Source organism: Somniosus microcephalus, chromosome 1 (genome assembly GCF_052327205.1).
Source record: "Somniosus microcephalus isolate GS21.2 chromosome 1, FLI_Smic_1.0, whole genome shotgun sequence".
Lineage (NCBI taxonomy): Eukaryota > Metazoa > Chordata > Chondrichthyes > Squaliformes > Somniosidae > Somniosus > Somniosus microcephalus.
Window position 1 is genome coordinate 417,958,169 of NC_140987.1, and position 18,488 is coordinate 417,976,656.

The 18,488-nt window shown below is 43.7% G+C and overlaps 1 protein-coding gene across 5 annotated transcripts in view; it reads right to left on the reverse strand.

The window, feature by feature from the left end:
* Positions 1-18,488, reverse strand: part of gria3b (glutamate receptor, ionotropic, AMPA 3b) — a 549,936-nt gene that overhangs the window by 256,827 nt on the left and 274,621 nt on the right. For all 5 annotated transcript variants that reach the window (XM_085999489.1, XM_085999481.1, XM_085999457.1 and 2 more), the window contains exon 7: positions 1,190-1,357. In XM_085999489.1, the coding sequence (XP_085855615.1) occupies positions 1,190-1,357 (168 nt within the window). The remainder of the gene's footprint in view (positions 1-1,189; positions 1,358-18,488) is intronic.

The window sequence follows — 18,488 nt, forward strand, 5'->3', positions numbered from 1 at the left end:
TCTTCCCCGTCTCTCTCTTCTCCCCCCAGTCTCTCTCTCTCTCTCTCTCACTCCCCCGTCTCTCTCTCTCTCTTCCTCCGTCTCTCTCTCTCTTCCCCCCAGTCTCTCTCTTTCTCTCTCTTCCCCAGTCTCTCTCTCTCTTCCCCCCAGTCTCTCTCTCTCTCTCCCCCCAGTCTCTCTCTCTCTCTCCCCCCAGTCTCTCTCTCTCTCTCCCCCCAGTCTCTCTCTCTCTCCCCCCAGTCTCTCTCTCTCTCTCTTCCCCGTCTCTCTCTCTCTCTTCCCCGTCCCGTCTCTCTCTCTCTCTTTCCCCCAGACTCTCTCTCTCTCTTCCCCCCAGTCTCTCTCTCTCTCTTCCCCCCAGTCTCTCTCTCTCTCTTCCCCCCAGTCTCTCTCTCTCTCCCCCCATCTCTCTCTCTCTCTCTTCCCCCCAGTCTCTCTCTCTCTCTCTCTTCCCCCCAGTCTCTCTCTCTCTCTCCCCCCCCAGTCTCTCTCTCTCCCCCCCAGTCTCTCTCTCTCCCCCCCAGTGGGGCTCTCTCCCCCCCAGTCTCTCTCTCCCCCCCCCAGTCTCTCTCTCCCCCCCCAGTCTCTCTCTCCCCCCCCAGTCTCTCTCTTCTCCCCCCAGTCTCTCTCTCGATCCCCGGGCCTCTCTCCCCCCACAGTCTCTCTCTCCCCCTCTCTCTCTCTCTCCTTCCCACACAGACAGACAGACAGACATACTCATTTATATATATAATAAAAATTATTTCTACTTTTTTCATAACAACATGCCCTCAAAAAACCCTCGGCACTGCCGGGCAATCCAGCTAGTCTCAATATACATAAGTACACCACACAATGTACTGTAAATAGAATCATGAATATAATGAAAGTCTGTTTAAGCTTTAAAAAAAACCTGAATGGAATAAATCTCTTGTTATAATAAGATATATCAGGCAGTCAAGGTGTGAATTAATGAAAGTCATTCATTAAGAAGAATTAAGCTTAAACATCAGTTAAGTTTTGGATTTGAATTCAGTTTCTCCAAACGGGAGTTGTTAAAGTTAATTCACCACTCAGAGATGTTTTAATTAAAAAAATAAGCACCACAGAATCCATTTAAATGTGTACTAATTGCTATTAGATATATACTGCATCTACATGATACCTTCTATTGGTTTGTTATATCAGTTGGAAGGAGAATTCCCCATACCTGTTTCAGTGCCCGTTCTATATCGATTCCTTGACTCCAGGGTACTGCAGGATTGGCTAAACAGTCTCCAGTAGTTACTCTTCTCGAGATATCAATCCGCTGCTTTCGTAGATACCGAAAAGCTTCTGCTATGACGAATATTCCATCATATGTCAAAGCAGCAGTAAACTGAATAAAATAAAAAACATACAATGGTTTTTATCAATATAAAACACAGCAACCCTACTTGTGTAGTATCGTCAGGTAGTCATTCTGCAAATATCAATATTTAAAAGATTGACATTTAATGGGTTACTGTTTTCAGTTCTTGGCTGAGCTGCAAGATAAAGCTGCACTTGGCAGCAAGAGGTGGCAGGATCAGAGCTGCTTTGTATAAGTGTACCTCTCACCATGGGAGATCACAAAGAGGCATTGATGCCCCACCTGGATGGATCGACAGCTAAGACTATTGCCCACTCCCAGTTGAATTATGGAGAATGCAATAATAGCGATCAAGGGAAGGGAGCTGAACAGGGAGCAAGAGGAAGAAAACATGAAAATAAAAAAAAACCTCGCATGTATCTAGTTTAATAGTACTGAGATTACAATGTTACCTGCTGTGGAAGGAATTAACTATTCCTCCCCACATTCATTGAAGAACTGTGCACTTGTCACCTTTTCACATCTCATTAGTGTTCTCTTTGAAGTCTGAGATCAAATTATGCATGTCAGCTGTTTCACATTAATTTGATTAACACAATTTTGCGCAACTGCTGATTCTGTGAGAAGGTGCTAGGACAGTGCCTGAGAAAAAACTGGACAGTACAGAAAGCAAGGCAAAATTTTCAATTTTAGACTGATGAAAGAACCAGGATCCAATTTAAACTCACAAACAATGCAGTCACAAGTTACTTGATTGTTCTATATGTAATACAATATTTATCAAATGCACAAAGGTCTAGTGGTGAAATATTAGTACTGCACCAACCCTTTATTTTTATCATTAGTGGATCTTCCGTGGCATTGCTTACAGTACGTTAGTATTTACACTTTGTATATCTCTCTGTTGTCTTCATGTTGCAGCTTCTCTCGCTCGGCTTGTTTGCTTTACTTTCTCTCATTCCCTCTGCTTATGTTTCTCGGTTTCTCATCTTCTGTTTATTTATCCCTTTCTATTCTATTCTAGTTCTTTATCCCTCTTTTCTTCAGCCCTTTCCAGTGCGAGGTTGTGGGTGGTGTGGAGGGATGTGGGGTCCAGCTAGGGCCACAGGTCGAGAGGTGTCTTCTGGACAGGTGGTGGCTAGTGGGTGGACAGAGCGATCTGGCTGGCCTTTGGGTTGCATACGGGGGGGGGGGGGGGTGGGGGGGGAGGTGGTGGGAGTGAATAGAGGGACCCAGATCAGCATCTGAGAATGAGAAGTGATTGCACCAGAGCAAAATAGCAATGTGAAGAAGGTGTGCAGAGTTGCCTACCTGAAATGCATATCGGGAGCTGGGAGAACTGAAAGGTAAGTGTATAGGAAAGGTAATCCTCACCAATTTAAACCTAATTCCCAGGTGTGACATCCAGGTCTGATGGAAATAGCATTCCTTTAAGCACAGAAAGTGCTTGCTGTACACACAACTTTTACAATTGTACAGATTTACCGGCTATTTTCTTTTAGAAATGTATTTTCAAGAGCTTATACTAACATATCAATATTGTAATAAAAGTCTTGTGTTTGCCACAGAATTGTTGTGCACATGAACTTTACTTCATGTATCATCATTTTTGAGTCACAAGTTTATGTTAGCATTTAATAATGGCAAAATCCTATGTCAATATTTTGTAATAGAAAAAGCTTTTGTCAACATTTGCCTGTCTTACCATAATTTCAGGCCTTTGATACTAGGCGGTGCTGTCGTGGCTCACCAGTTGCCTCATCCCAGCTCCAACTTGAGTTAAATGTTTGACAATTAACTTTTTAAATATATTAACATAAACTTTAAAAATATATTCAACATATCCCAGATCCTGACAAAATCTCTCCTGGCTCTACCAAAGTAACTCTTGTTGCTGCACAGCCAAGGCCCATTTCACTGCCAAAATATGACCCGGCCCCACTCCCTGCCAACATACCAGTCCAGATCCACGTCTACTCTTCCCTCGCTGCTTCTGCTGCCAAAATACTGGTGCAGGGCTCAGCGGTAGCACTCTTGCTTCTGAGTCAAAAGGTCGTGGGTTCAAGTCCCACTTCAGAGACTTGAGCACGTAATCTAGGATGCCTCTTCAGTGTAGTACTTAGGGAGCGCTTCGCTGTTGGAGGTGACGTCTTTTGGATGAGACGAAAGAAACGAGGCCCCACCTGCCTACTCAGGTGGACATAAAATATCCATGGCATTATTTGAAGAAGAACAGGGGAGTTCTCCCCTGTGTCCTAGCTAATAATTATCTCTCTACCAACACCAAATACAGCTGATTCAATCATTGGGCCAGAAATTGGTGAACGGGGCTTGCCGCGCGTGCAAGCCCCGTATATGCACTTACCCCGCGCTACTGCCGATCAGCTCCAGGGACGCCTGGACTTGGTGTTTGAAAAAGAAGAATCCCGGGCAGCGTATGACGTCACGCCGCCCAGGAGTGCAGCCAGCGCGAAGCCAGGAGCGTGCAGTGCAAGTGAGACACGCCCCTTGAGGTCTCAGTTTCACTGGACACGCCCCCAATGTTTCTGTCAAGCTGCTAAGCATTTTTACATGCAAAGCAGCAGTTTAAATAGGTTTTTGGAAGTTTTTTGAAGATTTTGGTAACTTTTATAAACTTTTTAAAATGTTTACATTATTTTGAGTAATCTGAAGTAGTTTTAAAGAGAATTAAAGCAATTTAAAGACTTTTAAAAGCCCTAAAAGAATTTTTTTAATTCCATTTATTTATTTAGCAATGTCGTCGTCATACGTGTCTTCACACTGTTCCCTTTGGGGAACTGTATGAAGTGGTGGAAGGATTTATGGCCATGATTAACGCTCATTCCGTGACCGTAACCATCTTTGAACCAGCCATTAGGGCGGTTAGTCCTATGGCGGGAGGGTTTTACGGGCTCCCACAAGCTATACAAGGAGGGGGGGCCACCCACACCCACGGATGCAAATATCCCACTGGATGTCAACCCAGAATTTAGAGCCGGAGCTCCGACTCCACTTGCCGGGACTGTCTGGAGCGGGGTTCGAAACCCTACCCTGATCTGGCCCAGCGGCGGGGATCCTACCACTATGACAAAGGCCCAATCCGATTAGCAACGTGAAATGGCAGCATAGGGCTCCAGTCACGGGGAGGGAAAAGGCGCAGGAAACGTATGGGTGTCACCTTTTGTGCGGAGTAGGCCTTTTGCGTAGCAGTAAGCATCCCCGCCGCTGGGCCAGAAGGAGTAGGGTTTTGAACCCCACTCCAGACAGTCCCGGCAAGTGGAGTCGGAGCTCCAACTTTAAATTCTGGGTGGACATCCAGCGGGATACTTGCATCCGTGGGTGTTGGTGGCCCCCCCCGCTCAGATGGGTTGTGGGAGCCCGTAAAACCCTCCCGCCATAGGACTAACCACCCTAATGGCTGGTTCAAAGATGGTTACGGTCACGGAATGAGCGTTAATCACGGCCATAAATCCTTCCACCACTTCATACAGTTCCCCAAAGGGAACAGTGTGAGGATACATACGATGATGACCTCTTGCGCAATGCACCTCCTTGGACCCTCAGTCGCAGATGCGAGGGGGCAAGTCGTGCAATTGTTAAATTTTTCATTTTATTGACATGTAAAATGTTGGCCCAGTAATTCCCTTCCAAATGCGCGAGTACGGTCGGGGTACTTACGCATCTGGCCGGATGAAATGCCGGTTTTCAGCATGCACAGTGCATGTGGGGAAAACCGGCATTTCCTGTCCTCTGAACGAAGGGGTTCAGAGGCAGAACGCGTGCGACTGCACAGGCAGCGCGTGCGCAGTATAATTCGCCGCTTTCATTAATGCTTTCAGTGAGGTCAAGTCATTACAACTTACACATGAAAAAAGCATGGGTACAGTTGCTCCAGAGGCTGCGGAGGAAGATATTTATTATCGTGGAGCTTCTGAAAGTATGTATGTCTGTATATATTCCTTTGCGTGTTATGTATATATTCCTTTACTTATGTGTATGAATGTATTATTTAATTATGACTTTCAGTGAAAGTAACTTATTGGAAAATCATAATTAAAAACATACATTCATACACATTAGTAAAGGAATATAAAACATACATACATATACGTAAAGGAATATATGTGGACATACATACATAACTCATTCTCACATTCCATTCACACAGCCACAATTGCTCCTTCTACCTACCGTTCTGAAAACCCTTTAAAAAAAAAAAATTTTAACTTTAAAACTTACTTAAAATTTCTTAAAATAACTTCCCTCCCTTTCCCAAACAAAAATATTGCATTTCAGAAGCTCCACGATAAAATATATCTTCCTCCGCAGCCAATGAACAACTTTACACTTGCTTTTTTCAAGTGTAGCTTCTAAGGACTTACCCTCACTGAATCCATCATTGAAATCCACAAAGTTCACTGCGCAAGCGCTGCCTGTGCAGTCGCACGCGCTGTGAATAGACCTCGGGTCTGGAAATGCCGGCGTTCCCCGCATGCGCTGTTCCTGCTGAACGCCGGCATTTCCAACGGCCAAATGCGTGAGTACCCCAACCGTACTCACGCTTCTGGCCGCGAATTTCTGGCCCATTATCTCATTGCTATTTGTGGGGCCTTGCTGTGTGCAAATTGGCTGCCGTGTTTCCCTACATTACAACAGTGACTACACTTCAAAAAGTACTTCACTGGCTGTAAAGTGCTTTGGGATGTCCTGAGGTTGTGAAAGGTGTTATATATATGTAATGTCTTCCCTTTTCCTTTATATAGCAGTGCCAACTTTCTGTCATGAACTGCTTGGAATGTTATGTGCTTTTGTTGGCTCTTTGCACCCTTTACTTTTGTATATGTGGATATTGGCTAACCACATCTGCAATTTGTACCAAAACACCAGGCTAAAACAAGACATCGTTTGCTAGCCCATGGGATTGCTTGATTCCTTGGATTGCTTTGACTTTGGTATTCTTGTCAACCAAAGTTTTGGTTGGCTGGCAGGCAGAATACTTTTTGATTTTTGAAGAATAGCCCCTGCTCAACAATCAATTCATCTTGGAAGTCCCAGTACTGCTTCAGTGCAAGATGAACTTCAGATTTTGTTTCTAGATATCCTTCCAAGATCAGGCATTTCAACATTTGTAATGACTGGCCTTCTCAGTTTTTGTTATCACATTACCTGGTCTTGCACTTTACACAATACCACTCACATGGTTAGTTAATCACATTTGTCATCTGTGTAATGAGTTTAAGGTAGATAGTTTTGACTCAATGTATTGATTACATACAACTCTGTATCTTTCTTGTATTCTATTTTGAAAGTGCTTTTCCAACTTAAGTAACATTGTGAGAACATAAGAATTAGGAACAGGAGTAGGCCATATGGCCCTTCGAGCCTGCTCTGCCATTCAATAAGATCATGGCTGATCTTTGACCTCAACTCCACTTTCCCACCTGATCCCCATATCCCTTGATTCCCCTAGAGTCCAAAAATCTATCTAACTCAGCCTTGAATATACTCAACGACTCAGCACCCACAGCCCTTTGGGGTAGAGAATTCCAAAGATTCATAACCCTTTGAGTGAAAAAATTCCTCCTCATTTCAGTCTTAAATGGCCCACCCCTTATCCTGAGAGCCCCCAAGTTCTAGACTCTCCAGCCAGGGGAAACAACCTCTCAGCATCTACCCTGTCAATCCCCCTCAGAATCTTATATGTTTCAATGAGACCATTTCTCATTCTTCTAAACTCCAGAGAGTATAGGCCCAATCTACTCAATCTCTCCTCATAGGACAACCCTCTCATCCCAGGGATCAATCTAGTGAACCTTTGTTGCACCGCCTCTAAGGCAAGTATGTCCTTCCTTAGATAAGGAAACCAAAACTGTGCACAGTACTCCAGGTGTGGTCTCACCAAGGCCCTGTACAATTGCAGTAAGAGTACTTTACTCTTGTACTCCAACCCCCTTGTAATAAAGGCCAACATGCAATTTGCCTTCCTAATTGCTTGCTGTACCTGTTGTGTATGTAATATGTGTGCTACTTTGAACCTATGGACAGGACTGCACTACTTGTTGGGCGTAGTGATACGCAGTACCACTCCTGGCCATAGGGGTATAAATAGTACTGTGGGTACTGATCCCCCTCAGTTCCCGCCTGTGGGCATGAAGTAAAGACCTATGTATAGTCCCTACCTCCAACCAGTAAAGATCTGTTTGAGTTATACGTTTAAGTCTTTGTGTTAATTGTTCAATACAATACACATACTTAACACTGGCGACGAGTCGGTTCGAACCCTGCGGCAGTTATTCCACAGCGGCTTCGTCCAAAGACAGGACGTTGAAGAGAGGTTCCAATCCTCAACACCCCACTGAAAACTGAAGGGCAGCAGAAATCCTGACAGCTTCCAGCGACTGGAAGCGACAGGCATTAGGACCCTGAAGCCTCCATAACCTCGTGGGTAAGCCAGAGCCCGGGAGGGCGCGAGCGGGTAAGCCAGAGCCCGGGAGGGAGCGAGCAAGAGCCGCCGAGCGGGTGAGCCAGAGGCCGGGAGCCGCTTCAAGCGGGAGGCGCTTAGCGGGCCAGCGATCGCACCGGTGATAAGGGCTGAGAACCGTTTCGGGTGGGCGGCGCACCAGCGATCGCACAGGAGATAAGAGCCGCAGTCGGGCTGAAAGTCAGCGATGAGAAGCGCGGGAAAACCGCCATTGAAGTGGGCGGGGAGAGCGAGAAGCGCGGGAAAGCCGCCATTTTTCGCGGGAAAACCGCTGGGGAAGAAGGCAGAAGCGGGAAAACCGCCATTTTGTGGGCGGAGGACGACGGCAAGAGCGGGAAGCCGCCATCTTGGATAACAGTAAAAAAAAAAATCTGAGAAATTGCAAATCTGATAAAGTACTACAATGCCTAAACACGGGAATATTAGCAACTTTGATAGTGACATCGAAGATTGGGCCATATATGTTGAACGAGTTAAAAATTATTGTAAGGCCAATAAAATTCGTGAGGCTGATAAAGCACTAACATTATTAAATTTAATGGGTGCGAAGACATACGGGCAATTGAAACACCTGTTATCACCAGATGAACCGGCGGATAAGACGTTCGATGAGATTGTTACTGTCCTGAAAGATCATCTAAACCCCACGCCGCTGATGCTAGCGGAACGATTTAAATTTTACGACAGAAGGCAGCTACAGCATGAAAGCAATGCTGATTATTTGCTGGAATTGCGTAAATTAGCGAAATATTGCCAGTTTGGAACGGGACTGACAGAGGCACTTCGAGACAAATTTGTGTGTGGTTTATTTAAACAGGATACACAAAAGCGACTGCTCGAGGAGAATGAGCTGACGCTTGAGAAGGCGGTCACTATGGCAGCAGCACACGAAGCCGCAGCGAGAGGCACGGCAGTAATGCAGCTACGGTCACCGGAGCTCAGTGCACACAAATTGGGTGTGAGTTCTGGCAAATGTTATCGTTGTGGAAAGACAACGCATGATCAGAACCAGTGTTGGTTTAAAAACCAAGAATGTAGAACTTGTGGTAGGCTTGGACATATAGCTAGAGTATGCAGGTCAGGGAAGAAGACCAGCAACAAGAAGTCACCGCAAGGAAAATACGCAAAGGTACACAAGGTGACCGAACAGGAGTCCGATTCAGACGCTAGCAGTAATGAACTGGCTAGCTTAAGCTGTAATGAACTGGCTAGCTTAAGAGTACTCAACGCTGGTAAGGGTGCAGACCTCCAGACAATTTGGGTCACTCTTCAGATAGAAGGAGTCCAAGTAAAACTGGAATTGGACACTGGATCGGCATTGACGGTCATAAATAAGAAAGATTACGGAAAGTTATTCCAACATATTCCCCTACAGGATACGGGGATTATATTGAAAACATACACGGGGCAAAGGGTGTACCCCATCGGGAAAATAGAGGTTGCAGTGGTCCACAAGGGCGAAGACAGTCAAATAATGGACTTATATGTGATATCTGAAGGAGGTCCTCCACTACTAGGACGGGAGTGGATTAGGAAAATGAATATGGACTGGCATTTCCTACAAACAATAACGAGTGAGAACTCGGTGAAGATAGTCGGCCCAGACTCTGGAACGGATGATGGTAAGCCCAACTCAGGTGCAAAAGACAAAGTTTCAGCACAGAATTCCACTGAGCAACAACAACATAGTTTAACTGTGGATTCTGAGTCTGGCAAGTCTACTGATGTGCCCATTTCTGAGGGACACCGGGCTCGAACTCAACTCCATTTCAAACTACAACAGCAATTAGAACAAATGCTTCGTCGTTTTGAGCAAGAGTTGAATGCAACGAAAGAGTTCTTTGATATAGAGTTGGAGAATCTGGAAAGACAACAGAAGCAGCTGATGGAGAAAATGGAGCAGGAGCACACAAAACGTCTGATGTCAGAGGAGTTAACGGTCAGCCAACTCCTGCATATGCTGAAGGACAGGACTCTGAAATGGGAAAAACTTGAACATGAACTTCAATATTCAAACGAAAGGGGTTCGGAGCTCTCAAAGGTTATTGGAAGAGCTGAGGTGGCAACACAGACTGAGATGACTGCAACAGAGCAGCCCTTGGATGCCAAAAGTACGCTGACTCACGTCAACGTAGAACAACAGACCGCTGAAACAGCTGCTCCGGTAGAGGGATTGCATAGTCCGATCAATCAATCTCCAAAGGAAGTTGAAGTATTAAAATCACAAATGAGGTCACTAGTAAACGACTTGCTGAAAGCCCAGAAAAAGCTGGATGCAGAGGTACACATGAAGAAGTCTCTTCAGGAAAGATGTCTGGATTTGGAACAAGAGCTGGCTAACGTCCAGCTGGGTATGGAAGAAATAGACGACCCTCTCACTGGTCTAGCTCAGGACGACACCGAATATTACGATGTCCTGTCCTGCCCAGCTTGTAACTTCGACTCCCAAAGTGCAGAAATCATGGAGGAGCACCAAAAGTCTACGGAACATCGGGAGAAGCTGGCTCTACGACGGAAACAGGAGGAAGAGAAGGAGGAACTGCGCATGCAGCTGGCAGCTGTGGCAGCTGACAATGGAGCCCAGAGAGTCTCCAAGAAGCAGAAAAGGAAAAGTAAAAACAGAAGATGACCCATCTGAACCATTATCACCTCTACCAGATCACACACGTGGTCCCTCCGAACGGAGCCAATTCAGTTCGGAAGTTCAAACTGTTAAATCCATGGAAGGACTATTGAATGAGTCACTCCAGCAACGTGAACCGACTACACCACAGAGATTGAATCTGTGAACTGTTTTCCGCAGAGACTGAATCTGTGATCTGTTTTGACATGAAGTTATCTATGTATCTATGTTATTCTGTTATGTAAACCTGAAGTTATATATGTATATATGTTATTACGTTATGTTAAATGGGGAGATGACTGTAAAGCTAGGAAGGGAGGAATGTTGTGTATGTAATATGTGTGCTACTTTGAACCTATGGACAGGACTGCACTACTTGTTGGGCGTAGTGATATGCAGTACCACTCCTGGCCATAGGGGTATAAATAGTACTGTGGGTACTGATCCCCCTCAGTTCCCGCCTGTGGGCATGAAGTAAAGACCTATGTATAGTCCCTACCTCCAACCAGTAAAGACCTGTTTGAGTTATACGTTTAAGTCTTTGTGTTAATTGTTCAATACAATACACATACTTAACAGTACCTGCATGCTAACTTTGTGTTTCTTGTACGAGGACACGTAAATCTCTCTGAACACTAACATTTAATAGTTTCTCACCATTTAAAAAATATTGTTTTTCTATTCTTCCTGTCAAAGTGAATAACCTCACATTTCCTCACATTATACTCCATCTGCCACCTTATTGCCCACTCACTTAACCTGTCTATATCCCTTTGCAGGCTCTTTCTGTCCTCCTCACAGCTTACTTTCCCACCGAGCTTTTTCTGTGAAGACAGACAGCAAACTTGGATACATTGCACTCGGTCCCTTCATCTAATCATTAATATAAATTGTAAATAGCTGAGGCCCAAGCACTGATTCTTGCAGCACTCCACTAGTTACAGGCTGCCAACTGAAAAATGACCCGTTTATCCCTACTCTCTGTTTTCTGTCCGTTAACCAATCCTCTATCCATGCTAATATATTACCCCCAACTCTATGAGCCCTTATCTTGCCTAGCAACCTTTTCTGTGGCACCTTATCGAATGCCTTTTGGAAACCCAAATATACTACATCCACTGGTTCCCCTTTATCTACCCTGCTGGTTACATCCTCAAATAACTCTAATAAATTTGTTAAACACGATTTCCCTTTCATAAAACCATATTGACTCTGCCTAATTATATTATGATTTCCTAAGTACCTGGTTACCACTTCCTTAACAATTGATTCCAGCATTTTCCCAATGACTGATGTTAGGCTAACTGGTCTGTAGTTCTCCGTTTTCTCTCTACTTCCTTTCTTGAATAGCGGGGTTACATTTGCTACCTTCCAATGTGCTGGGACAATTCTAGAGTCTAGGGAATTTTGGAAGATCACAACCAATGCATCTATTATCTCTGCAGCCACCTCTTTTAGAACCCTAGGATGTAGACCATCAGGTCCAGAGGATTTGTCGGCTTTTAGTTCCATTAGTTTCTCAAGTATTTTTCTCTACTGATATTACTTACTTTACATTCCTCACTCTTAATACTCCCTTGGTTCCCCACTATTTTTGATATGCTTTCTGTGTCTTCTACTGTGAAGACAGATACAAAACATTTCTCTGTTTCTGCCATTTCCTTATTCCCCATTATAATTTCACCTGTCTCAGCCTTAAAGGGACCAATGCTTACTTTTGCTACTCTCTTCCTTTTTACGTACTTGTAGAAGCTCTTACCATTTGTTTTTATGTTTGTATTATTGGGATTTGGTGAAGCAGTTTTTTCCATCTTTATCTCGAGCTTTGTGATCATTCTCCACCACAAAATTGATGGAACTTTTTGGAATGAAGTACTACAGATATACTTCAGTATACCTGCTTTGGGTTGGTGTAAATGCATGTGAGGCACACAATATGGGTTGTTGCTTATCTACTAATACAATGCCATTTCTGAATTGGAAGCATCAATATAAATTCTCATCAATGTAGTCACATCATAACATTTCAGCTCTGAGGTTTCTACTGCCAGTTGGTGCAGCTCTTAATACGTCCCATCATACTCATCAGTCCAATATCATGCTACATATTTTTCAAGTAGTTTTCTTAGTGGTTTTGTGACATCTGATGAATTAGGCAGGAACTTGCCTAAGTAGTTCACCATGCCAAGATACTATTATATGCCTCTACTGTTGCTTGTCTTTTCATGTTTGATTTCTTCCCCTTTTCTTCATTGGCTTTCAGTTCCTCTGCTGTGACTGTGTGTCTTATATAAGTGATTCTTGAACTTTGCACTTGGACTTACTCAACTTCAAAATGGGTCATTTTACTTGATATAGAAGTTTTTCCAACTTTTGCTTATGTTTCTGTTCATTCTCTACCCAAATCAGGATATCATCCATAATAACTTTTGTTCCTTTAATGTCATCATCGGTGGAAAGTTTCTTGAGGTAATCTCAAAGGCCATTCTAGTATACACATATCTGCCAAAAGTGCTATTAAATGTGCTCAACTTTAAATCATCTTCATCCATTTAGACTTACTAGTAGCCACAGTTTGCAGCAAGTGTGCTATCTCTGTAATCTCCTCCAGCCCCACAACCCCCCGAGATATCTGCGCTCCTCTAATTCTGGCCTCTTGCGCATCCCTAATTATAATCGCTCAACCACTGGTGGCCGTGCCTTCTGTTGCCTAGGCCCTAAGCTCTGGAATTCCCTGTCTAAACCTCTCTGCCTCGCTACATCTCTTTTCTCCTTTAAGACCAAGCTTTGGGTCATCTGCCCAAATTTCTCCTTATGTGGCTCGATGTCAAATTTCTTTTCTTATAACACCCATGTGAAGCACCTTGGGACATAGGTTTAGATACATAGAAGATAGAAGCAGGAGTAGGCCATTCAGCCCCTCGAGCCTGCTCCGCCATTCAATGAGATCATGGCTGATCATCCAAATTCAGTACCCTGTCCCTGCTTTCTCCCCATATCCCTTGATCCCTTTAGCCTTAAGAAATATATGCAACTCCTTCTTGAATATATTTAATGAATTGGCCTCCACCACCTTCTGTGGTAGAGAATTCCACAGGTTCACCACTCTCTGGGTGAAGAAATTCCTCCTCATCTCGTTACTACGTTTACTACGTTAAAGGCGCTATATAAATACAAGTTGCTGTTGTAAAGATTTGCACATTTGATAACAGTGACACTCCTAAGGTCTGCATTGGATAATGTTCTCTTTCTATGGCAATATTTAAATCTTTAGGGTCAAGACTTATTCTCACTTGTTCACTTGACTCATTGGCTTTGTTACCCCATCCTATTGAGCTCATCATAAACTTTACCACAAAGTGGTGGGTGTATGACTGTCTGGGTTTAGTTGTATGCTCTGTGTTTCTGCTATGCAGCTCAAGGCTTTGAATACATTTCCATGTCACTTTTAGGCACTTATGGCTAGTGAATGCATCAATTGTTTTCAGCAGTCCTAACTGGGAGGATTCAGAAAAGGGTAAATTCAAAAGCAGTAAGAGAAATGTCAAGGCTGTAGAGCAGAGTAGTGATCTGGGTAAAGATAAGCAGAGTGGGTCAGGAAGGGACAGAGAGATTAATAAAGGTAATAGGGCACCAGTGACTTTTGTGACATCAGGGAACAATAGAAAAAAGCTAAGCTAAAGGTACTAGATCTGAATGCACAAAGCATTCACAACAAAATAGATGAATTAATATCACAGGTAGAAATAAATGGATTTGATTTAATAGCCATTATAGAGATGTGGTTGCAGAGTGACCAAGGTTGGGAACTAAATATTTCAGGATATTTGACTTTTAGAAGAGATAGGCAGAATGGAAAAGGAGGAGGGGATATCCCTGATGATAGAGGAAGGGATAAAGACAGTAGAGAGAATGGAATAACAACAGAAAATGCTGGAAAAACTCAGCAGGCCAGGGCAGCATCCATGGATAGAGAAACAGAGTTAACGTTTCAGGTCGATGACCTTTCGTCAGAACTGGAAAAAAGCAGGAAATGGAAAGCAGGTTTGGGGGCTGGGAAAAGGGGGGGGATGAAAGAACGAAAGGGAAGGTCAGTGATAGGATAGAAAGCAGGAGAGATTGAGAGACTCTGGACTCAACATAGAGTTCAACAATTTCAGATCATAACCTCGGCCCCTATCACGTATATATATATTTTCTTCCTTTTTTTATCCACAATTTTTGTTTGGCCCCCTTTTTTCTTCTTCTCTCCCACATGGCAGCTGTCCTTCATTCTGCCAGCGCAATTCACACCCCATCTAGAGCCATCCTTTGTTCCTTAACCTGTCCCATTACCACCTCCTCTTGCCTTGAATATCTCTTAATGTCTCTCAATGTCTCTCAATCTCCCCTGCTTTCTATCCTATCACTGACCTGCCCTTTTGTTCTTTCATCCCCTCCCCCTTTTCCCAGCCCCCAAACCTGCTTTCCATTTCCTGCTTTTTTCCAGTTCTGATGAAAAGTCATCGACCTGAAACGTTAACTCTGTTTCTCTCTCCACGGATGCTGCCCTGGCCTGCTGAGTTTTTCCAGCATTTTCTGTTGTTATTTCGGATTTTCATCATCTGCAATATTTTGCTATCGTCATCGTAGAAAGGATCTTGGCTTGGAAAAACAAAATGTAGAATCAGTTTGGGTGGAGCTAAGAAACAACAAGGGGCAGAAATCACTAGTGGGAGTAATTTATAGGCCCCCTAACAGTAGTAGTAGCGTTAGGCAGAGTATAAACCAGGGAATTAGAGATGCATGGAACAGGGGTAACACGGTAATTATGGGGGACTTTAACTTTCATATAGACTGGCAAAGCAAATTTGCAGTAATAGTGCAGAGGACGAGTTCATGGAATGCATTCAACATAGTTTTCTAGATCGGTATGTCGAAGAACCTACTAAGGAATTGGCTATTTTGATCTAGTATTGTGCAATGAGACAGGGTTCATTTATAACCTTGTAGCAAAGGAACCTCTGGGGAGCAGTGATCATAACATGATAGAACTTTATGTTGCGTTTGAGAATGAGTTAGTTAAGTCTGAAATTAGGATCCTAAATCTGAACAAAGCAAACTACGTAGGTATGAGAGGTGAGTTGGCTAAGGTAGGTCGGGAAGCTAGATTAAAAGATATGACAGTAGAAAAGCAACAGCAAACATTTAAAGAAATAATTCATAATTCGCAACGAATATACATTCCCTTAAGGAATAAAAACACCACAGGAAAAATGGTCCACCTGAGGGTAACAAGAGAAACATAGAAAACATAGAAGATAGGAGCAGGAGTAGGCCATTCGGCCCCTCGAGCCTGCTCCACCATTCAATGAGATCATGGCTGATCATCCAAATTCAGTACCCTGTCCTTGCCTTCTCCCCATATCCCTTGATCCCTTTAGCCTTAAGAAATATATCTAACTCCTTCTTGAATATAATTAATGAATTGGCCTCAACTGCCTTCTGTGGTAGAGAATTCCACAGGTTCACCACTCTCTGGATGAAGAAATTCCACCTCATCTCTGTCCTAAATGGCTTACCCCTTATCCTGAGACTGTGACCCCTGATTCTGGACTCCCCGGCCATCAGAAACATCCTTCCTGCATCAAGTCTGTCTAGTCCTGTTGGAATTTTATAAGTTTCAATGAGATCCTCTCTCATTCTTCTAAACTCTAGCGAGTATAAGCCCAATCGACCCAATCTCTCCTCATACATCATTCCTGCCATCCCAGGTATCAGTCTGGTGAATCTTCGCTGCACTCCCTCCATGGCAAGAACATCCTTCCTCAGATAAGGTGACCAAAATGGCACACAATACTCAAGATGTGGTCTCACCAAGGCCCTGTACAACTGCAGCAAGACATCCTTGTTCCTGTACTTGAACCCTCTCGCTACGAAGGCCAACATACCATTTGCCATCTTAACCGCTGCTGCACCTGCATGATTACCTTCAGCGACTGATGCACAAGGACACCCAGGTCTCGTTGCACTTCCCCTTCTCCAAATCTATTGCCGTTCAGATAATAATCTGCCTTCCTGTTTTTGCCACCAAAGTGGATAACCTCGCATTTATCCACACTATACTGCATTTGCCATGCATCTGCCCAATGACCCAACCTGTCCAAATCATACTGGAGTTTCTCGGCATCCTCCTCACAGCACACACGCCCACCCAGCTTTGTGTCATCTGCAAACTTGGAGATATTACATCTAGTTCCCTCGTCTAAATCATTAATATATATTGTGAATAGCTGGGGTCCTAGGACCGATCCCTGCGGTACCCCACTAGTCACTGCCCGCCACTCGGAAAAAGACCCGTTTATCCCAACTCTTTGCTTCCTGTCTGCCAAGCAGTTCTCTATCCAAGTCAGTACCTTACCCCCAATCCCATGTGCCTTAACTTTACACGCTAATCTCTTATGCAGGAACTTATCGAAAGCCTTCTGAAAGTCCAAATACACCACATCCACTGGTTCTCCCTTATCTAGTTTACCAGTTACATCCTCAAAAAATTCCAGTAGATTAGTCAAGCATGATTTACCTTTTGTAAATCCATGTTGACTTTATCCGATCCTGTCACTGTTTTCCAAGTGCTCTGCTATTACATCTTTTATAATGGACTCTAGCATTTTCCCCACTTAGGCTTACCGGTCTATAATTCCCCGTTTTCTCTCTACCACCTTTTTTGAATAGTGGGGTAACATTAGCTACCCTCCAATCCATGGGAACTGTTCCAGAGTCTATAGAATTTTGGAAGATGACCAGCAATGCATCTACTATTTCTAGGGCCACTTCCTTAAGTACCCTAGGATGTAGATTATCAGGCCCTGGAGATTTATCGGCCTTCAATCCCATCAATTTCCCTAACACCATTTCCCTACAAGTACTGAGTTCTTTCAGTTCCTCCCTCTCATTAGACCCTATGTTCCCTGACATCTGTGGAAGGTTATTTGTGTCCTCCTTTGTGAAGACAGAAACAAAGTATGTATTTAATTGGTCTGCCATTTCTTTGTTCCCCATTATAAATTCCCCTGATTCTGACTGCAAGGGACCTTTGCTTGACTTCACCAATCTTTTTCTCTTCACATATCTATGGAAGCTTTTACAGTCAGTTTTTATGTTCCCTGAAAGCTTACTCTCATACTCTATTTTACCCCTCTTAATTAATCCCTTTTTCCTCTTTTGTTGAATCCTAAACTGCTCCCAATCCTCAGGTTTGCTGCTTTTTCTGGCCAATTTATATGTCCTCTCCTTGGATCTCATGCTATCCCTAATTTCCCTTGTTAGCCACGGTTGATTCACCTTTGATGTTTTATTTTTATGCCAAACAGGGATGAACAAATTCTGTAGTTCATCCATGCGATCTTTAAATGTTTGCCATTGCCTATCCACCGTCAACCCTTTGAGTAACATTCCCCAATCAATCCTACCCAACTTGCGCCTCATACCATCGTAGTTTCCTTTATTTAAATTCAGGACCCTAGTCTCTGAGTCAAATACATCACTCTCCATCTTAATGAAGAATTCGATCATATTATGATTGCTCTGCCCCAAGGGGCCTTGCACAACAAGATTGCTAATTATTCCTTTCTCATTACATAATACCCAGTCTAAGATGGCCTGATCTCTAGTTGGTTCCTCGACATATTGGTCCAGGAATTCCTCCTCCACAGTATTGTTACTAATTTGGTTAGCGCAATCTATATGTAGATTAAAGTCACCCATGATAACTGCTGTGCCCTTATTGCACGCGTCTCTAATTTCCCGTTTAATGCCATCCCCAACCTCCGCATTACTGTTTGGGGGTCTGTATACAACTCCCACTAATGTTTTCTGTCGATTGGTATTTCTCAGCTCTACGCATACAGATTCTACATCATCAGAGCTAACATCCTTCCTTACAATTGTGTTAATCTCCTCTTTAACCAGCAATGCTACCCCACCTCCTTTTCCTTTTTGCCTGTCTTTCCTGAATATTGAATACCCCTGGATGTTGAGTTCCCAGCGCTGTTCACCCTGGAGCCATGTTTCCG